General features: G+C 40.1%; 1 protein-coding gene across 9 annotated transcripts in view; it reads left to right on the forward strand.

Annotated features, from left to right (window-relative positions):
• The window catches only part of Immp2l (inner mitochondrial membrane peptidase subunit 2), an 884,186-nt gene that overhangs the window by 38,469 nt on the left and 825,322 nt on the right, over positions 1 to 20,395 (forward strand). For all 9 annotated transcript variants that reach the window (XR_004114576.1, XR_004114574.1, XR_004114575.1 and 6 more), the window contains exon 3: positions 7,487 to 7,623. Coding sequence is in view for 4 of the 9 variants with exons in the window: in XM_031357240.1 (XP_031213100.1) it covers positions 7,489 to 7,623 (135 nt within the window). In the remaining 5 variants the exon portion in view is untranslated. The remainder of the gene's footprint in view (positions 1 to 7,486; positions 7,624 to 20,395) is intronic.

Raw genomic sequence — 20,395 nt, forward strand, 5'->3', positions numbered from 1 at the left:
TGGCAGTCCTGAAACTCACTCCATAGACCAGGCTGGCCTCGAACACACAAATCCGCCTGCCTCTGCCTCCTAAGTGCTGGGATTAAAGGTGTGCGCCACCACCACCCAGCTATTGCTTTCCTCTTACCATCAGATTTTCTACACAACTTTTATAGTGTTTATAATTGGGATGGCCTGGCACCCATTTATTCCTTGTGTTGCTGTGAATACATGACTGGTCACTTTGTATGGTTGAAATGTAAGTAGACTCAAGAAGTGTTCTAGATGAGTTCATGCATTATCAAATCACAACAAGTTGCTGCACAGGAGGAGGAGGAGGACTTGATAGTGGCTGCCTGTATGGCTGAGGTCAGCATCGCTGAGACGTCTTCACTGACAGCTGCTGAATACCAGCTGGTAAATACAATTTCACCTGAATCTGAAAGCTTATTTAAAATTATTCACAATTTAAGTACTTCAGCAATGAACCAGGTGTGCTTACTTCTTAAGCAATAATTTTCTCAGAAGCAAAGCTTTAACCTTCATCGCTTGCATATATTACTAGTCAAACGAGGTAGTTGAAAAACAATTTTCCTTTTTATGTGGGTTATTTTAGTGCTGTCTTGTTATTGTTTAAAGTTTGTATTTTGAAAGGAAGCTGGCACTCATTAATTTGGTAGTTGTCAGCATTTAAAATATGAACAAAAATCTAAAGATGTCATTGGGATGATTCTTTGGCAATAAATGTAGATAAGGTAAAAAATGATAAATTTTCCCAAAATGTCAGTGCCATAGAACTTTAACATTTTGCTTTGGTATGAATGGGAACGGATGAAGTCCTGAGTGAATGGGTATTGTTGATATGAGTATGGCCAGGCCAGCGTTTCCTGGTTGCTGCCGTTGGTGTGTCTTCATCACATTGCATGGCCCACTGGACCCCAGCTTTCTGAATGTGCGTCTGTCATGTCTTCATTCTCTGTGCTCTCAATTAGGGCAGTCACTATGCAGTGTAGGTTACAACAAGTGGCACCAGCATAGGGAACTTGGCTATTCACCGTGGCCAGGCACAGGGGCGCTCCCACATGCAGTGCTCAAATAAAGTGAGTGGAGCATATTCTGTGCATCAGTGTGTATTTAGATATTGTCACTTAGCAACATATTTTGAGGAGTCTCAGAGGTGGGGTCAGAACATTGCAGCTTCCTTGGTTTTCAGACTGTCCAGTGAACCGTGGGTTTGGGAAAGAAATAGGAGAAGGATTGCTGCTAGACTCAGTGGCCTGAATGTCTTTCTTTCTTTTCTTTTTTCTTTTTTCCTTTTCTTTTGGTTTGTGGAGTCTTACTTGTGACTCTTTAGAACCAAGGTTGTCTCACAAAGGCCAAGCGCTGTCAAATCAGATCCAGGGTGGAGACTAGCTGTGAAGACCTGTCTCTTGGGTTATGGAGGAACTGGCAATTAATTACACTATCTTTTGCAAACTTACCAACAAACTAATATCATTTTCCTTAAGGGCATGGAGAGAATTGCCCTACAAAGTAGAATGGGAACAGTTGTTTCTAATATTTGCCAGGGTCCTGAAGAACTGTACTCAAACTTCAGGGCTCAGCTTTACAAGCAGCCTGCAGAGAAAGGAGCCTGTGGGAGAGGGAAGACCTAAGCAGGTTTTCCATGTTTTTGAGTAGGATGACCTGAGTAACCCTCACCAGAACCCCCAGTGTTTTGTTTCTGTCTCTTTTCTTTTGAATTACATTGACTATGCAGGGCTTTCACTGGATTAGAAGCTAAGCTGCAGTGGAACATTTAAGAAAAAAGGCAGGTATGAAGTGAGAGAGGGGGTGCAGATGTCATGAGCACTGGCATGCACAGGACCCAGTACCTTAGATTCTTGGAATTTCAAAGCCCTACCTGGGTCAGTCTCAGGGAGATGGTAAGGCCTTCTCCTGGACCCTGGGCCTGTCTCAGGGGTATGACAAGGCCTTCCCCTGGTTCCTGGGCCTGTCTCAGGGAGATATCAAGGCCTTCCCCATGTCTCTGAGCAGATGTTGACAAAGTGCCGAAAGTGTCAGCTGTAGCTTCCTCCTCCCAGATGTTCACTGCTTGAGACTGCTCCCCCATAAAGACCCCCAACAAGATTACCTAAATCTGCCTCCTCTTTTGGCTGTAGACCAAAAACCAGCCTCTTTCACACTCACTTGTATAAAACTATTTCTCTGAGTTCTGGGCTACTGTTGGTGTGTCTCCATCAGAAGGCATAAACCATCCAAACTCAGCTTTTCTATCTATCTGAGTCTGTGTGTCTGCATTCATTCCTTTGTTGCCCCAGTCAGGTCAATCCCAAAGCCATGAAGGTAGCACAGTTATGGATGGACATGGAAATGCAGTGTTCATTTCTTGATTTGTATGTGGTTTCCTCTGAGTTTGGTAGCTGCAATCTTTTAGCAGTATTTTATTATCCTGAGACATATGGTTCTTCCTCAATTGGAGAAGACAGGACTATATTGAACGTCCCCTCAGAACATCTGAAAACAGCAACTTCTCACTTCATTCACAAGGTTGTCTTTTACTTTTCCCCCTCTCCTTTGGCTTGAAGCACTAGCTGAATGCCGACAAGCGGCCATCCTTCCCTCCTGCTTCTGATAGTCCCTTAACTGAAGAATCATCACCCTGGCTTTATTGTGTGGAAGATAGTGGCTGTCCTGTGAAGAACTCCATGAACCTTCTTAAACTGTGAGCTGAAGGCAGCCAGCTCTTCCTCCTATAAAACTTCTTCAGAGTATTCTTTCATAGTAGCAAAAGAACAACTAACATACACTGTAAATCATGCAGTAAGAGAACCTTTAAAAACATTAAGGACCCAAAAGCATCTCCAGCTGGTAGTGTTGTCGGAGAGACTGAGCTAATGAGATCTGAAGTGGATGAAAATTCATCTCTTCCATTTGAATGAAGCTAAGCTGCACTGGAATATGCAGGACTTGATGCGGTGGCATGCACTTTTAATCCCAGTACTTCTGAGGAGAGGCAGGTGAACTCTGTGAGTTCAAGGACAGCCTGGTCTATATAGAGTGAGTTCTAGAATAGCCAGAACTACATAGTGAGACTGTATCTTAAAAAGAAAGAAAGAAAGAAAGAAAGAAAGAAAGAAAAAGAGAGAGAGAAAGAGAGAAAGAGAGAAAGAGAGAAAGAGAGAAAGAGAAAAAAGAAAAACAAACCAACAAATAAACCCAGCCACCCCTGCGGTTCTGGGGACCCGGTGCTTTCTTTTGACCTCCTCGGGTACCAGGTACACAGTGTTGCACATACATATATGCAGGCAAAATATCCCTAACATAAAGTTGAATCTTAAAAATAAAAATAAAAATAAAAAAGTCAAAATTATTTTATTGTTAAATCATATGGGTGATCATTCTGGGCCATTGGTAAGTTTGTTTAAAAGATTATTATATATATTGTGGATGTCTATAAAGGGAGTTAATAAATGATTATAGACAAAATATATCACAGAAGAGAAATTAGTTGTATTAAGGGCTCACATTAAAGTTGGGGCTGAGTAAATAAGTGTCAATAGACTTCCTATTTCATTGATGCAGTACTTGAAGATGCTCATAGGAGCACCATTCAGCATCCTGGGCAGACACCTTCCTTGGGTAACAGATGTAGGGACTCATACATAAATTTAAGATTACAGCTGGTGGATGAGTTAGAATGAAAAATGTTTTTAAATTGCTTATTTCTAAAGTTAGTCTACAATTACATTTATTTCAATTTGATATAAAAGATTACAGGTTAGGGCAGATGTCAGGATTATGCAATATATATTGAAAGCTGCAAAAAACCTGCTGATCTTCAATGTTTACCATGCACACATACATACCTCTATCATAATGACAGTTACAGTCATTACACAGGAACCAGTTCATATGAGGTAGTTTCCCCCTTGTCATATAGTGAAGGCTTTCAAATGGATTTATTAGTTATATTTCAGCTCAGGAGGAGGTGGAGAAAAAGATCCTTGGGTAGATGATAGAAAACAGTTTCTTGATTTGTACATAACAGTTATTTTTGTTTTGGAACAGGGTTTTACTATGTAACGCTATCTATACTGGCACTTACTCTGTAGACCATCACTTTGCCCAAGTTCTAGGCTTTTTAAGACTTTGGATAAGTGTTATTTTGTGGTTTTTCAGTTGCTTCTTTCTTTGGTGTGGGAGTTTGTATGAATGTACATATGTGTGAGGAGTACTGGGTTGGAAACAGTGTTTCTTCATGTTGCATGTGGTCAGTGTTTGAAAGCTATTGCCATAGGTGGACAACTCTGGAGAATGTTTTATTCTGTTTCAGTCTGAAAAGCAGTGGGCTCTCAATCCACATGTCTCTAGTAATCTCACAAAGGAAAACTTCCCTCAAGATAAAATGAAGTACTCCACTATACTTAACAGGTAGATCCATAAGCCCATCAGTTTTTGTCAAATATGCAGGACCATTCTTTCTTTACAAGCCCCTCTTTCTTGCCTTGTATGTAATGGATAAATTATATCATTCAGGGACTAGAGAGATGGATGTGTGGTTAGGGGCACTACAGAGGACCTGGGTTCAGTTCCCAGCACTCACCTCCAGTGGCTCCCAACTGCCTGTAACTCCAGCTTCAGTGGTTTTGATTTCTCTGGTCTCATAGGCACTTACTGCATGAGTGCGCACATCCTCCAGTCTCACATATACAATTAATTACAAAATTAAACTAAATCTTAAAGTTTTCCTTTAAAATTATATAGTTCTCCAAAGAAAATTTTGAGATGTAACTATCTGGGAAGAATTTGGCTATCTTTTTTTTTTGTTTTTAAATGTTCTTTATTCATATATATGAATTAACATATAATATTGGGCTTCATTGTGACATTTTCATGCATGTGAATAATGCATTCACTCACTATACTTTTTGTCCCCAGTTACTTTTTCCTTTTTTTTTAAATGCTTATCTCTCCTTTCCATTTCTTTATTGTCATGAATTTTCCAGGTCTTTTTTTTTTCTTCTCATGTTAGTGTTATGACCAACATCTGACATTAAACCGCTCAATAGCAGAGAGTTTTGTTTTGCTCACAGTTTCAGTGTGTTGTCGAACTGCTGGAGCTGCTCTCGTCAGGTCAGAGGTTAGAGGAAGCAGAATGGAGAGTGGGGACAGAGATGAGGTAGAACCTTCAGCTGCATGCCTCCAGTGCCTTCTTCCTTCTACAACCTTCTCAAAACAGCCCTGTTGACTGGGGCCAACCATCCAAAATATGATGCTGAAGGGTCCAAAGTACATACCTACACACATACATGTACATACATATACATACATACACACTGTATACACACATATGCATATATATACCAAAATACTTCTTGTCTTCTCATATATGTAGTTTTTGCTTGTTGCCATTTCTATGATACACATATCATCCTAGCAGTACTGTGGGAGCTTTAAAAAAAAAAGGAAAAGAAACAGATAAAAAAGAAGAAAAAGCCCAAATTAAGTTTTAGCCTATGCCTTTCCAGCACTTGGTCTAATTGCGTTTTTTACACCTTCTGGATCTACTCTCAAGAGGATGAGAAATCTTAAGTTTCTTGGGAAGCAATCTAATTTTTAAGTTTTCAGTTGAAGGAGTTTCATGATTACTAAAAAAAAAAAAAAAAAAAAAAAAAAAAAAAAAAAAAAAAAAAAAAAAGAAAGAAAGAACAAGGAGAGTTCATCAGTTCTCTGGTCTCCATCCGGGAGATGTCTTCCTTTTCTGGTCCTGCCTTGTACATGGATCTTGTGTAAATACAACAGTGCACAAATATAAGTTATCTCTTTTATCCAGGGGCATTCTTATTTACACCACTGTTTCTTTCGTCTAGCAGGATGCCCTCTCTTGATCCTTTATTATACCATTTTTCATTGTGCGAGGCACTGAGAGGGAATCTTCGGATTCCTAGATAATCTGACCGTTAATCATGTGGTCACAGGCCCGGGGAAGGATTCAGGCGTATTGAATGCTTATGCAGTGATTTCCTCCCCAGCTATCACACACTTCTTTGTAGTATTGGGACTCGTTTTCCAGCATCAGTTTTAAATGATAAGAAGTGATATATTCCTGGGTGAAAGTAGTGTGAGACAGTTATGGTGCCTTCATAATGCTGGGGGCATAGGGCCTTTTTATTTTGTTACTTGGCAATCTTCATACTTTTCATTTTATAGCTTGAGATGGCTACTTTTGTTTCTTACATTAACCAAATTTTGCAGAAATTTGCAAATTTTGGTTCTTTAGGTCTTCAGAGCCAAGCCAATAACTATACAGGTTAAGACATAGGTCTTTCCTTCCCTTCCCTTCCCTCTCCCTTCCCTTCCCTCCCCTTTCTCTTCTCTCTTCTTTCCTAACCCCTTCCCTCCCCTCCCCTCTCCTTTCCTTTCTTCCTTCCCCTTCCCTTGCTTCTCCTTCTCTCTCCTTCTCCCTCTCCCCTCCCCTTCCCCCATCTCCTTCCCTCTCCATTCCCTCCCCTCTTCTTAATTTAGTGCCCAGTGAAGGGCAGGATCTGGGGGTCAGGTTCTGAGATCAACTCCAAACCATAAGTCCTAGCAGGTGAAAGAAGTGAGGGTTTAGGTGTTCAATAAGTGGCTAGAATACTTATAACTAATCCAGGAGGCTGCCACTCTATGAATTCTGTTCCCCACTTCTGCCTGCCTGACCTTGTTTGCCAATTCCCAGATTGTCATGGAAATGGAATATCTTCATATGCTCTGGAAATGCATTATAACCACAGCAGGGCAGTATGAAGGTGAAAGAACAACTGGCTGGAAAGCCAGTGGGCAGCTGAGTCAGTCTGAACTGGACTGTCTCTTCTGGGTCTGACATCTTGTTTTTCACAATCACCACTGCCATGTGATGTGAGTCAGGTATCGGGAGTGTGTGCCTGATGGGTGCACTTAGATAAAGGTTCAGAGAAGAGGGAGGATGGGGAATGCAGAACAGAAGCCTTGCTTGGTAGGGAACTTGGGGAAGAAAGCCAGCAGGGCATGCTGCTGCTGTTAAGGGTATACTCTGGGAATCTGAAATACCCTCTGAAGGCATTGAACACATGTCTCACTAAACTTCTATTAGGAAAATAAGATTATGCTTCTGTACTGTTAGAGCAACAGAAAAAGATTTACTTTTGGAATAGTTTTTTTTTTTTTCTAGCTTTTCCACTGACATTTCTTAAGTAGTCAAGCTGAAAAGACATAATTGAATCCATGCATTTCCCATTTGGGATTCAAAACAGGCTTACCTAATAGTTTTAGGCATAGACCTGGAATTTGCTAAGAAACAGGGTTGCTATTCTCTAGCTAAATTTTCCTTTCTTTTATGATGTTGAGCAACCCAAGGGCCTTGTAGACATTAAGCACAGGCTCTACCATCGAGCAGCCAATTCTTAGTTTTCCTGTGTTGTTTTGATGTCTTTGCTTATCTGTTTTCTCTAGGCTAATTTTCTACCTGTTGTCCTTGTGCACCTAGGTATGGCACAGTCACAAGGCTGGGCAAGAAGATGCTTCAGGGCCTTTTGCAAAGGCTTCTTCGTGGCAGTCCCTGTGGCAGTCACTTTCTTGGATCGGGTGGTCTGCGTGGCTCGAGTGGAAGGAGCATCGATGCAGGTGAGGAGTTCAGCTCTCTCCTGGAAAGCAGTGCTGTGTCGTTCCTCAAGCACCAGAGAAGAGCTTGCCTTAGTGTTTCTGTGCTATGACCTGAAAGGTTTCAAAAACGACTGAAACTAAAATTTTACCTTACCAAGTTTCTTTTTAAAAGGCTGTCTGATACATTACTATTATAATCAGAGTAGAGGTGATTAGAATAAACTATCATGTATGTCTCTGGGTCTGTGTGCTTTGATTTTTCTGTGAATTATAAATGAAGACTTAAAGAAAATTTACTAAGTGGCATAATTTTCTGTGACTATGACTACCTTTAAACTGCTCTTTAAGACAAAATTAGTTGGGTGGAGGTGGTGCATGCCTTTAATCTCAACCTTTGAGAGGCAGAGGCAGGTAGATCTTTGTGAGTTCAAGGTCAGCCGAGTCTACAGAGGGAGTATCAGGATAGCCCAGGCTACACAAAGAAACTCTGTTTCAAAAATCAAAAACAAAGTAGTATTCTATTGTGTAGATGTACCACAATTTCTATATCCATTCCTCTGTTGAGGGATATCTGGGTTGTTTCTAGTTTCTGGCTATTATAAATAAGGCTGCTATGAACATGGTGGAGCATGTGTCTTTATTACATGTTGGAGCATTTTCTGGGTATATACCACTCTTGGGAGTGGTATAGCTGGGTACTCTGGTAGTGCTATGTCCAATTTCCAGAGGAACCGCCAAACTGATTGCCAGAGGGGATGTACCAGCTTGCAATCCCACCAGCAATGAAAGAGTGTTCCTCTTTCTTCACAACCTCACCAGCATCTGCTGTTACCTGAGTTTTTTATCCTAGCCATTCTGACTGGTGTGAGGTGGAATCTCAGGGTTGTTTTGATTTGCATTTCTCTGATGACTAAGGATGTTGAACATTTCAATATTCCTCAATTGAGAATTCTTTGTTTAGCTCGGTACCCCATTTTTAAATAGGGTTATTTGGTTCTCTGGAGTCTAACTTCTTGAGTTCTTTGTAGACATTGGATATTAGCCCTCTATGAGATACAGGATTGGTAAAGATCTTTTCCCAATTTGTTGGTTGCCATTTTGTCCTATTGACAGTGTCTTTTGCCTTACAGAAGCTTTGCAACTTTATGAGGTCACATTTATCAATTCTTGATCTTAGAGCAGAAGCTATTGGTGTTCTCTTCATGAAGTTTTCCCCTGTGCCTATGTGCTCGAGGCTCTTCCCCACTTTCTTTTTTATTAGTTTCAGTGTATCTGGTTTGATGTGGAAGTCCTTGATTCACTTGGATTTGAGCTTTGTACAAGGAGAAAGGAAAGGATCAATTTGAATTCTTCTACATGCTAACCACCAGTTGAGCCAGCACCATTTGTTGAAAATGTTGTCTTTTTTCCACTGGATGGTTTTAGCTTCTTTGTCAAAGATCAACTGACCATAGGTGTATGGGTTCGTTTCTGGGTCTTCAATTCTATTCCATTGATCTACCTGCCTGTCACTGTGCCAATACCTTGCAGTTTTTATCACAATTGCTCTGTAGTACAGCTTAAGGTCTGGGATAGTGATTCCACCAGAGGTTCCTTTATTATTGAGGAGTACTACTCAGCTTTTAAAAACAATGAATTTATGAAATTCTTAAGGAAATGGATGGATCTGGAGAATATCATCTTAAGTGAGGTAACCCAATCACAAAAGAATACACTTGGTATGCACTCTCTGATAAGTGGATATTAGCCCAGAAGGTCGGAATACACGAAGTACAATCCACAAATCACAAGAAACTCAAGAAGAAGGAAGACCAAAATGTGGACACTTCATTCCTTCTTAAAAGGGGGAACAAAATACTATATACATGCTATAATCAAAAGACCCAAAGAAGCTAAATAACAAGGAAGGCCCAAAGGAGGTGATTAAATCTTTCTTCGAAGGGAAACAAAGTAGATATCTAAGGTCAGTGGAAGGAGGTAACTGGGAGGAAGAAGGGATGGGCAGGCAGGGCTGGGGAAAAAATCCTATGTAGGGAGAGCAAGGGAGAGAGAAGGAAGATCAGTGGTGGGGAGAACAATCTCTAGGATTCACTAAAGACCTGGGATGGTGGGAACCCCAGAGGGTCTATGTGGGTGACTCTAGCTGACTCCTAGCAGTGGATATATGGATCCTGCGTTGGCTACTTTCTGTAGCCAGACAGGACTTCTAGTGGAGGGATAAGGACAGTAATCTACCAATAAAACCTTCAATCCAAAATATTTCCTTTCTACAAGATGTGCAGGGACAAAGAGCAGAGACTGAGGGAGTGTGTGACCAATGAATGCCCCAGATTGAGACCCATCCCATGGATAAGAACTAATCCCCGACACTATTAATGATACTGTGTTGTGCTTATGTGTTAGACAGGAACCTAGCATAACTGTCCTCTAAGAGGCTCCACCCAGCAGCTAATAGGAAGAGATATAGAGACTTACACCAAACAATAGATAGAGCATGGGGAGTCTTGTGGAAAAGATGGGAGAAGGGTTAAGGGACTCGAAGAGGACAGGGACTCCACAGGAAGACCAACAGAGTCAACTAACTTGGACCACTGGGGGTTCCTAGAGTCTGAATCACTAACCAAAGGGAGAACATGGTCTGGACTTAGGCCCCCTGCACATATGTAGCAGATGAGCAGTTGGTCTCATGTAGGACCCCTGACAACTGGAGCAGGTGCTGTCCCTGAGCCTGTTGCCTGACTTCTGGTGGATCTTGTGCCCCTAAATGGAGCACCTTTCTGACCTAATTGGGGGAGGATGTGTCTAGTTCCACAGGGACTTGATATGCATGGGGTTGGGGTTGGACGTAGGTGGGTGGGAGGGGTGGGGGAGTTGTGGGGTGGGAAGTGGTGGTCAGGGGAGGGTTGGTGTTTTCAAAAGAGAATGGGCAGGTTTTATGTAGTGGATTTGCGTGAGGGGAGTACTGGGAGGAGAGGAAGGGTTGATATTGGCTGGTAAAGAGAATAAATAAGTAAATAAAAAGAGTTGCCATGATCCCGGCAACTCTTCCCAGCAATAGAAACTCTAAGACAGGTACTTTGTTGTTTTGTTTTGAAAAGGGCTTATTAATTAATCTCCAAATCTCATTATTTTAATTTCTGCTCTGAAAAATCTTAAGTATGATTTAGTGATATCTAATGACATATATAAAGTAGGAGAATTATAATAGTTAATCATTACTGTATTTTCAGATATATGATTAATTTTGTCTCAGGAAATATTTCAGGATATAGACAATATTGAAAGGCACTGGTAATGGTATTGCAATACAGTCATTTGTCAAATAGCTTTTAAGTGCAGAGCACTGTGATAGATACAATGTGCGATAATGAATCAGACACAGATTCTGCCTCTGTGATGCTTTTACTTTAATAGAAGTTCAAGACTTAACTTAATATAGTGATGGATAGATGCATCTACAGTAGAAGGTGTTCATTTGTCAGATAGTTATTTTATCAGTATTTATATATCCAGAAATTAGAAGGTGTTGATTTAGCACATCAATGTAGAAATTTTAATTTGGATCAGAGGGTTATCTGAAAATCATTCCTTAAGCTTTTAGTTTACTTATTTTTATTTATCTAAAATTACATTATTTACCTATGTGTCTGCACATGTACATGTGTGTATGTATGCATGTGTGTGTAGGGGCACACATGTGCTACAGTATACTTGTAGAGGTTTGAGGACAACATAGCAGAGTGAGTTGTCTTGTTTCACCATGTACTTGGACTCAAGCTCAGGATGTCAGGCTTGGAAGCAAGTACTTTTACCTGCTGAGCTATGTCACTAGTTATTCTGGTTTACTTTTCATCGTTTTGATTTATATTATGGTCATCTGGGAAAAGGGAACTTCAAATGAGAAAATGCTTCCATTGCAAGGCCCATTGTGGGTGGCACCACCCTGGGTCATGGCGTTCTAAGTTCTATAGGAAAGCAGGTTGAACAAGCCAGTAAGCACACATCCTCATGGTCTCTGCTTTAGTTCCTGCCTCTGGTTGAGTTCCTGCCCTGACTTCCCTCTATGATGTATTACAATGAGAAAGTACAAGATAAAAGAAACACTTTAGCATTCAAATTGCATGCCAACAAGAAATATAACAAGGACACTGACCTATACCATTTTATTTTTGGCTATTGTATTTTTATATCAAGATGTTTTTGACTTATCTAATGTTCTTGTCTCTCATGTGTCTCAGAGTTGAATGTAATCATTATGGGATGTGGGTTTAGTTCAGTGTCCTTCATGGTGTAGTGGCTGTATAAGGGATCTGCTCTACTCATGGATGATAGCAAGACATGAAAGGATGAGAAGAAATACTTCGAAACCTTAAAAGCTATGGTTTAGAACTTTGGTTCTTTTATTCATATTCTATTTAATATATATATATATGTACATATATATACCATATGCATGTCTGATACTCACAAATGCCAGGAATCAGGCAAGAGTTATCCTGGAAGTGGAGTTACAGACAGTTGTGAAATACCATATATGTTTTTGCATTCAAATCTGGATCCTTTTGAAGATCAGCCAGCTCTTAACTGTTGAACCATCTCTCTACCTAACAGATTCTATTATTTAAAGCCAGACACATTGCCAAACTAAAAGTCAACCAGTGGAAGCAAATTTTTACCTTCAGGAAGCTAAAGAAAATGGGAATATGTGAATTACAAAGAGAGAAATTTTAATTGAGCAACATAGCTGCTCTGGCAAGGGAGCACATTCAAAGACCTAGGTCTGTGTGGTCCAGATGGAATGCAGACATGCCATGCACCTTTAATTCCCCTGGCTGGAATACAGACACATCCTTAGTAAACAGCTTTAATTTCAAACACTGACTTCTAATTGAAGGGTAGACAAAGTGATGAATCAGAAAAAGATATGTCAGAATGAGTCAGATATAGGATATACCCAACTCTCAGGAGAAAAGCTATTTAAGAGCAACACGAGGAGAGAGAGTTGAATTTGTCAGTGAGTTGGAGCTAAGTCAGCTGGAAGTTAAGTGCAAGGGAGTTGAGTTTGTTCGTGAGTTCATACAGTTCAGTGTAGATGAGCAGAGGCAGTTGAAGCTAGAGAATAAGGAGTCAGAAGATTAGACCAAATTGTCAGAATTAATTTGAGGCCAAGCAGAGCAATTCAGTGAGAAGCTGAGAGAAGCCAGATTGAATCAGTCAGCTTGGATAGGAGTTTGATCTAGAGCAGTTGAGTTGAACCAGCCAGCTAGGGTTCAGAACGAACTAGAAAGGGTGAGCTTATTTATCAATAGGGCTCCTAGAGGACAATTATATCTGGGAAATAGAAGGTGCTTTTATAACTAAGTACCACCTATAGCCACTAGGACTCCAGAGATATATGTTTAGTGTTAGAGGTCACTTAAAAAGTTATTTCCCTTTGAGCCTACCAAGAAATGATCCTCATTTTTTATAGACCAAAATCGACAGATTTGTGAGAGAATGAAAGCTGGAATATCTCCTCTGTTTTGGATATCTTTAGTTTTCAGATACCTCAAGACCAATTCTATTGCCACCTTAGACAGGCTGTGGCCTGTGGCTTGTAGCCTGTCAAGTCACTTTATAACTTGTAGATACATTATTTAAGAAAACCCTGAGGCTGAAACATAAAATCTAATGAAAGAGATTTGTACTCCTACTCTTTTGGCTTTCTGGGATAGTATTATGGCAATCCCAAATATTCCCATTGATAAGTAAATTTTGTTATAAGAACTCTTTAGGTCTCTCACAAACTCTTATGGCTGCAGTGCAGTAGGGGAACTTGTTTTTAGGATTTCATCTTTGAGAAATACTTATTTACTTTTAAAAGTCTCCTTAGTAGTTCTTTTCTTAGCTTAGGTTTTCTAGTATTAATTTATAACTCAGAACTATCTGAATAGAAGGATAAGGATTATCAAACAGGGAGAGTGGTTAAGTGAAAGTAAGTCATATATGAAACTATAATGATACAGTGGTTCAATTGAAAACAGTGTTTAGTTTATGACATGCTGGATTTTTTTTTCAAATACAGCTCTGTAGATACAGTCATTTGGATGAGACATCCCCTTAGCAATGCTCAGCACATAATGATTGTGGGTACAAATTACTGGTTAATGATTATTCATGCTGACCTGTTATTCCCTGTAGTGCACATGAATCACTCCTCCTGCTTGTTGAAAGGTTACCTATGAAAGAAGATGCACTTTTTTTTTCATATGGAAGCACCATATTACACAACATTAATTTAATTCAGGAAATGAAGACTGATATTGCATATAGTTGAAACTACAGAGGGAATTTATGTAGGTGGAATGCAATTATTCAAATTAGAACTTCAATGACTTACCAAGGCTTTTAGAGCAAAAGGGTGCCCTAGGAATAGTTTAATGACCTCACACCAAAGTTTTAGATTTTATTTGAGTGAAAATGCCTAGAGCAGGGTCATTGGCTCCAATAGCAGGTGTGTGCTTTCCGCATTTAAAATTAAGATTTAAGGCTTCATAAAGTAAGGGAGTGAAGTTATTTTGAGTATCATCATCTTATTTTTGCTATAATTGCCACATAATTTTTATATAACACCCATCCCCTTTTTCCTGTTTTGCATTGCCAGAGGGAGAAACACTCGAAATCACCATTGCATTCTGCCATCTTTCCAGCTCAGACTTCAGAGAGATGTTTAGGTAAAATGGATTTAAAAATTTTGGAATATGAGGGAAAATGGAGTTAATTCAGCACCTAGGTCTTTATTCATCAATAATACATGTTCATTGGTTTGAAATTGTCTAGACTTTCAGCTACCTATGTAGGAGCCTGAAGAAACTGGCTTGTAATAAACCTCTTAGGCTCCTACCTAGCTCTGTAGGCATTATCTTACTTCCTGCTGAGCTAGAAATTGGAAGGCCTGTCAGAAAAGTAAGCAAAGAGGCCTTTTTTTTTTCTCTCAAATCTCTACTTAAAAAAAATTTAGACATACAGAGGGCTTAATAAAACTCAGTTGTGGTTTTATTCATAACTGTTTTTCTGATATTCATAGAAGCTGGATACAAACTCTGAAGGAAGGAAATGCATTGTGATTTATATGCCAGCATTTCTGGTGGTGTTTGGGACTTCCTGCTGACCTTGCACTTCTGAGATGGTGGGGAGCACCTGGCATAGTTCTCCTTCTGTGCAGACCCCACTCCTCTGCTCTACCCCCTACTCCAAGCTCTGTCTAAGGCTGATATCCAAAGAAGCCAGGGTTTAATGCTGAAATATTTTATGAGGTTTCGCCGTGTGTACTTTCTTCCCAGATTACCTTTGGCACAGAAATTTCACCTGAAGTTAAGATGTTACAGGTTTTTATGTAGTTCTGTAACCCATCGTTAACAGAGAATTCAAATAGTTTGTGTTTATAGCAACAGACATATGTTATCCTGGAGAGTTGGTGAGTGATAACTCTGTAGTGTTCCTTCGTGGATTTCCCTCCCCCCACTTTTTTGAATTGCAGAATAACAATGCTTCTGTTTTGTACATCTGGAGTTATGGCTTCTTATAACACAGAATTTAATATGACCTTCAGAAAGTTTACTAAGTTGAGTATGGTAGCACATGCTTACAATCCCAGCACTGAGGAAAGGAAGACTGGAGGATTGAGGGTTTGAGGTCAGCCTGGGCTACATAGTGAGACCTCCTTCCTATCTGGGAACATTTATTGAAGTAATTGAAGCTGTCCACACATTGTAGTATAGATACTGCCATGTGTTCTGCCAAGACAGACCAGTTTTTACTATCTCATTATTTGTGTGTGTGTATGCATACATATGCACAGTCATTGCTATTGTTCATGTTATTGAACACTGTGATGATAGTTGCATAAATAATGCCCCTTTTACATTAAGTCCTTCTATGTACTTTCCTGATGCATGTACCTTGTAGTAGAATGGTTCATTAATACTCAGTTTTTAAGAAACTAGCAAGTACCTAGTCTGTGAGCCCTCCCAGAAAAAGGTCTGCTGACTAGTGAGAGCTCATCTCCTCATCCTGCTTCCCTGCTGGAGAGGGCTCCCTGAAGGGCCAGCCTGGCATACCTCATTGCTATGCTCTATTGACCCTGTAGAGTTGAAGTGGGGATTAGTTTGATTAGATTAAGATGATGACTATCAAAAATGATATCAATTCTGTTTGTCTTTCCACCTTTACCTTTGGTAGATCTTTTTTTTTTTTTTAAATTTTAGTGGCTCTGGATACTGGATTCTTCATTGCCATTTCTTGCATATGTGCAAACAACAACCCCCCAGGGATGTCACTGTGATTTTATTTCTCAGATCAGGTCCTCAGGCTCCTAGTCTCTAAGTCTGTGTTCTTCACCACCTGCATTCCTCCTGTATTTCTTTATTGCTCAATGTCTGGGCATTTTTTATTTTAGAGAGAAAGAACACTAGGGAGTATAAATCCTCTGTTTTGGCCTAGGGCTCTAAATACTTCTTTCTTCCCTAGCCGTTTTGTGTGATTGTCTCATATCGGAGATAATAAAAATGGGTGTGCCTTCTTAGAGAACCCATATCGTCACATGACTGGACTCTGACCAATAAAAAAAGGCTGCGAATCCGGCACCGATTCTTCTGTTGTCCATTATCACCTCTGGGACACTATGCTCGATCTCTTCTGAGTGCTCGTTCGGTTTTCTGGCTGCTGCAGATGTTTGTGTGTTGTTAGTGGCCAGAAAAGTTTGTACTTACATGGCTGGAGGTGAGAGGTAAGGCCACACACTGGGTCTTAGTGGAAAGACAGCACAGTAGTCAGAAGGCAGAAAACAGGAGCCAGAATAAAATGTCTAGCTTTCCCTGGGGTTTTGTGGGAGGACAAAGAAGAACAGGTGAACAGGTTAAGGCCTGCTAATCTGCCAACCCTAGGAGTGTCTCTACTTGCCTGCTTGCCTTCAGAGTGATTATAACGCAGGAATTCTGTCTCTGAGGCGCTGGGTAAGCTTACATATCAAAGGCATACTTTGGGCTTAGCTTTTCGTGTCTAGTCCGATAGTCCTGGAAAGGACAGTCTTTCCCGAGTGGGAAAAAAAAAATTCAGATATCTTTTTACCCTTCAGAACCATTCTGCTGACTGGAGCTGCAGCTCCCAGCACCCAGTTTGTAGAAATTATCATACTATGGATCACTCGTTCAAGAAAAGATCAAAATTCAGAATTCAAAATAGAGTTTCTGTTGAAGGCTTATAGTGTCCACACTGTCATAGACTAGAGAAATTATGTGGAGTGATTTTAGTCTCTACCTCTGTTTGAATATTATAGTAAGCAGACAAGCACATGGGAAGATCAAGGCCACCAGGGCTCATAGGTACATAAGTTTCTGCATGATTATGGGATAAATTCATTGCTGTGTTAGCCACTGAGATTTTGGGGTTCACTTCAAGAGGCAGTTAGCTAAATTCAATATATAACATAACTCAATACCTTCTTTGTTTTTTTTCATGGTTCTTTTACAACTAACCCCAAGTTACAATTATTTGTCTTTCACCCATGATTAGAAATTCTTTTCTGTTACCTTCTAGTTATTTCATAGATTATTACTAACTGTACTTTGTAAGTTTCTCAAAGAAAAGACTATTTTCTTCTCATCTATCCATTCACAGGAATACTGAATAAATGAATATTAAATTTGTTCTTTGAAGCATTAATGTGCTTGAATAATTAAACTACAGAAATATGCTAAATATTCATTAATCATTTTTTTCTTCGACTTTGAGGGTGTTTTCTCACTATTCTGAAAACTTTTTTTGCTCCTCGATGAACTTATCATGTTCTTTATGGCAGAGATGTTCAGCCCTTTTTACCCATGACTCATGCTAAGTATTATCTTTTGTACTATATACACCTATGCACAACTGAAACAAAAGTGTCATGTAACAATACTTAAAGATAATTACCTCCAATTATGTGCAATGTGCAATGCCCTCTGATATTTTCAGTTATGTTTGCAACCCATTAAATTGATTCTATGACTCACTCATTGGGCATGACCTACAGTTTGAAAAATGCTGCCTTACGGTTGGAGGGAGGCCTGACAGAATGAAGTAGCTTAAATTGAGCTATATCATGATTGCCTTTGATTATAAAATTTTAAGTGTGGACCTGTGACAGGGAGTTAGACAGTAAGGGCAATGTTAAGGATCTGGAGGCCCATTGTCTGTTCTTAGTCTAAAAGTTTCCTTTTGTAGTCAATGTGATCCTTAGGCCTTTTTCTGCTAACATCACCTCGTGTATTTATTAATTATGATTCATGAGTTCTACCCCAGCCCTATGAAATTAGAATCATTTTCTGAGTACTTTTGGATATTTATTGTGATAATTTTTATAAATATTAATGGTTAAATTTCTTTTTTTCTGGACAGCTCCAAGTGTGAGCGAATGCAAACTGTTAGAGTTTTGCTAGGCTTACTAGTTGTCTTTGTATGATGGTTTCTAATTGTTTTTGTTAACATTTAACTTCTTGTTAGATCTGCTAAGATATGTCCATTTTGAAAAGCATATTTGTTTATTTTGTGTGTATGTATTTGGATGGGAAGAAGGCACTGGAACACCTAGAAGTGGACTGATGGTTGAGAGCCACTGTGTGGATGCTGGGAATCAATCTTGCATCTTCAACAAGAGCAACTGCTGTCAACCACTGAGCCATCTCTCCAGCTCCTATGCAGTTCTCTTACGCATTACATCCTTGTGCCAATTTTAGCATGCTGTACTTTCTCATATACTTATATCAATTTGTAAATATGTCCTTTGAAAATTTCCTCACTACTTTTTTCTTTTGTCTTGTTTTTCATTTTCTATTCACTTTATTTTAAAAGTGAACATTTTATACTGTGTATATTTGTTTTTCATAGTTATCTTTTATTTTTGCTAGTAAGTATTCTTGTCTTTGTTTTAAAAAAAGACTGTCAGTACTATAACTTTCTTTCTTTCTTTCTTTTTTCTTTGTGTGTCGCTGAGATTGAACCCAAGGCTCCATACATGCTAGACAAGTGCTCTTACCACTGAGCAGCTTGTTGTCATTGTCAAGTGGTGAGCAAGAAGCTTGACCACAAGTGTCATTGGAGTGGCCTATCCCCTTAGGATGGCAGTCATGCTGATTTCTACAGCAGTGGCTTCTCAGTGACTCAGGCTTCTCTCATTGATTTGTGTGGTGCTTCTTCCTCTAATACCCCACCATTTTTAATGCCGAGTGACTTGCTTTGACCAATGAGACATCAGCAGATATTACTCAAGTAGAAGCCTGGTGAGTATTCTAAACTAAAAATGTGTAAGAACTCAGGCTGTCCCACTGGAGGGGACACTGGAACATTGTTGAGATCCTAGTCAGCAAGCCTCAGTTAGAGCCTGATATGTCCATGAGGCCAGTTTGGGCTGTTTAGCTGCACTTTCCCTCAGAGGATCCTAGCCAACTGAGTGACCTCCAGAGATGCCCATGTGGGATTGCCCCACCAAGCAGGGCCCCAAATGTGGAATTTGCGGACAGTAACTTAGCTGTCTTTGTAGGACACAGTTTTGCAGTGGTTTGTTACAAAGCAATAGATAACGGAGCTAAATCCGCAGCTGTTAGTGAGACTCTGTCACACCTCAAACAGCCTGTGTTGATTCTGAGGCTCAATAACTCTGCTTTTTGGGTTTGGAAAAGTGGGAAGAGTTTGTTAACTGGCAAGCAACTGTTAATGGAAACCAGGAATGCATGTGGCCCTCATCCATGCTACTGGAACCTCCTAAAGTGTCATTTCAGGAACTTTGAGATGTGTGTGCCTAACAAACCCACAGACTGGGCTGACAGGCTTCTGGGAGGAAAGTTGAAATCGTCAGTTTCTTTTCTGCAGTTTTGTCTAAGGTATGCAGTCAGAGAAATGAATTGCAAATTAAAGAAAACACAGAGTCCCCCATTTCATTCCTTCTTAAAAGGGGGAACCAAATACCCATGGAAGGAGTTGCAGAGAGCAGGGACTGAAGGAAGGGCAAGCCAGTCTAAATATAGCTATCTCCTAAGAGGTTCTGACAGTTCCTGACTAACACGGATGTAGAGGCTCACAGCCATCTATTGAACTGAGTACAGGGTCCCCAGTGAAGGAGTTAGAGAAAGGTCCAATGGAGCTGAGGGGTTTGCAGCCCCTTAGGACTAACAACAATATGAACTAAGTAGTACCCTCAGAGCTCCCAGGGTCTCAACCACCAACCAAGGACTGCACATGGAGGGATCTGATTGTTCTGGCAGCATGTGTATAGTAGAGGATTGTAAATTCGATCATCAATAGGAGGAGAGGGCCTCAGCCTTGTGAAGGTTCTGTGCCCCAGTATAGGGGAATGCAGGGCCAGAAAGTGGGAGAGGGCGGGGTGGCAGGCATGGGGAAGTGGGAGGCAACAGGGGTTTGTTTGTGTTTGTTTCTTTGTTTTTTGGAGGGGAAACTGGGAATGGAGAAATTTACATGTAAATAAAGAAAATATCTAAAAAAAAAAAAAAAGATATTTGACATATGAATTGTGGCATGTTTGCCATTTAGCCTTTAAGTAATGAAACTGCCTCACCATGTCTGTACGTATCAGCAAGTCTTTTGTATGTATGTATGGGTATGTGTGCCATGTAAATACAGAGCCCAGAAGAGGGTGTCAGAATTACAGACATTTACAGGATTCCCAACTTGTGATGTGGGTTCTGGGATCTAAAACCCTGGTATTCATGATTGCATAGTAAGTGATTTTAGTGGCTGGGTATCTCTCCAGCTCCCAAAC

Source organism: Mastomys coucha, unplaced genomic scaffold (genome assembly GCF_008632895.1).
Source record: "Mastomys coucha isolate ucsf_1 unplaced genomic scaffold, UCSF_Mcou_1 pScaffold6, whole genome shotgun sequence".
Classification (NCBI taxonomy): Eukaryota; Metazoa; Chordata; class Mammalia; order Rodentia; family Muridae; genus Mastomys; species Mastomys coucha.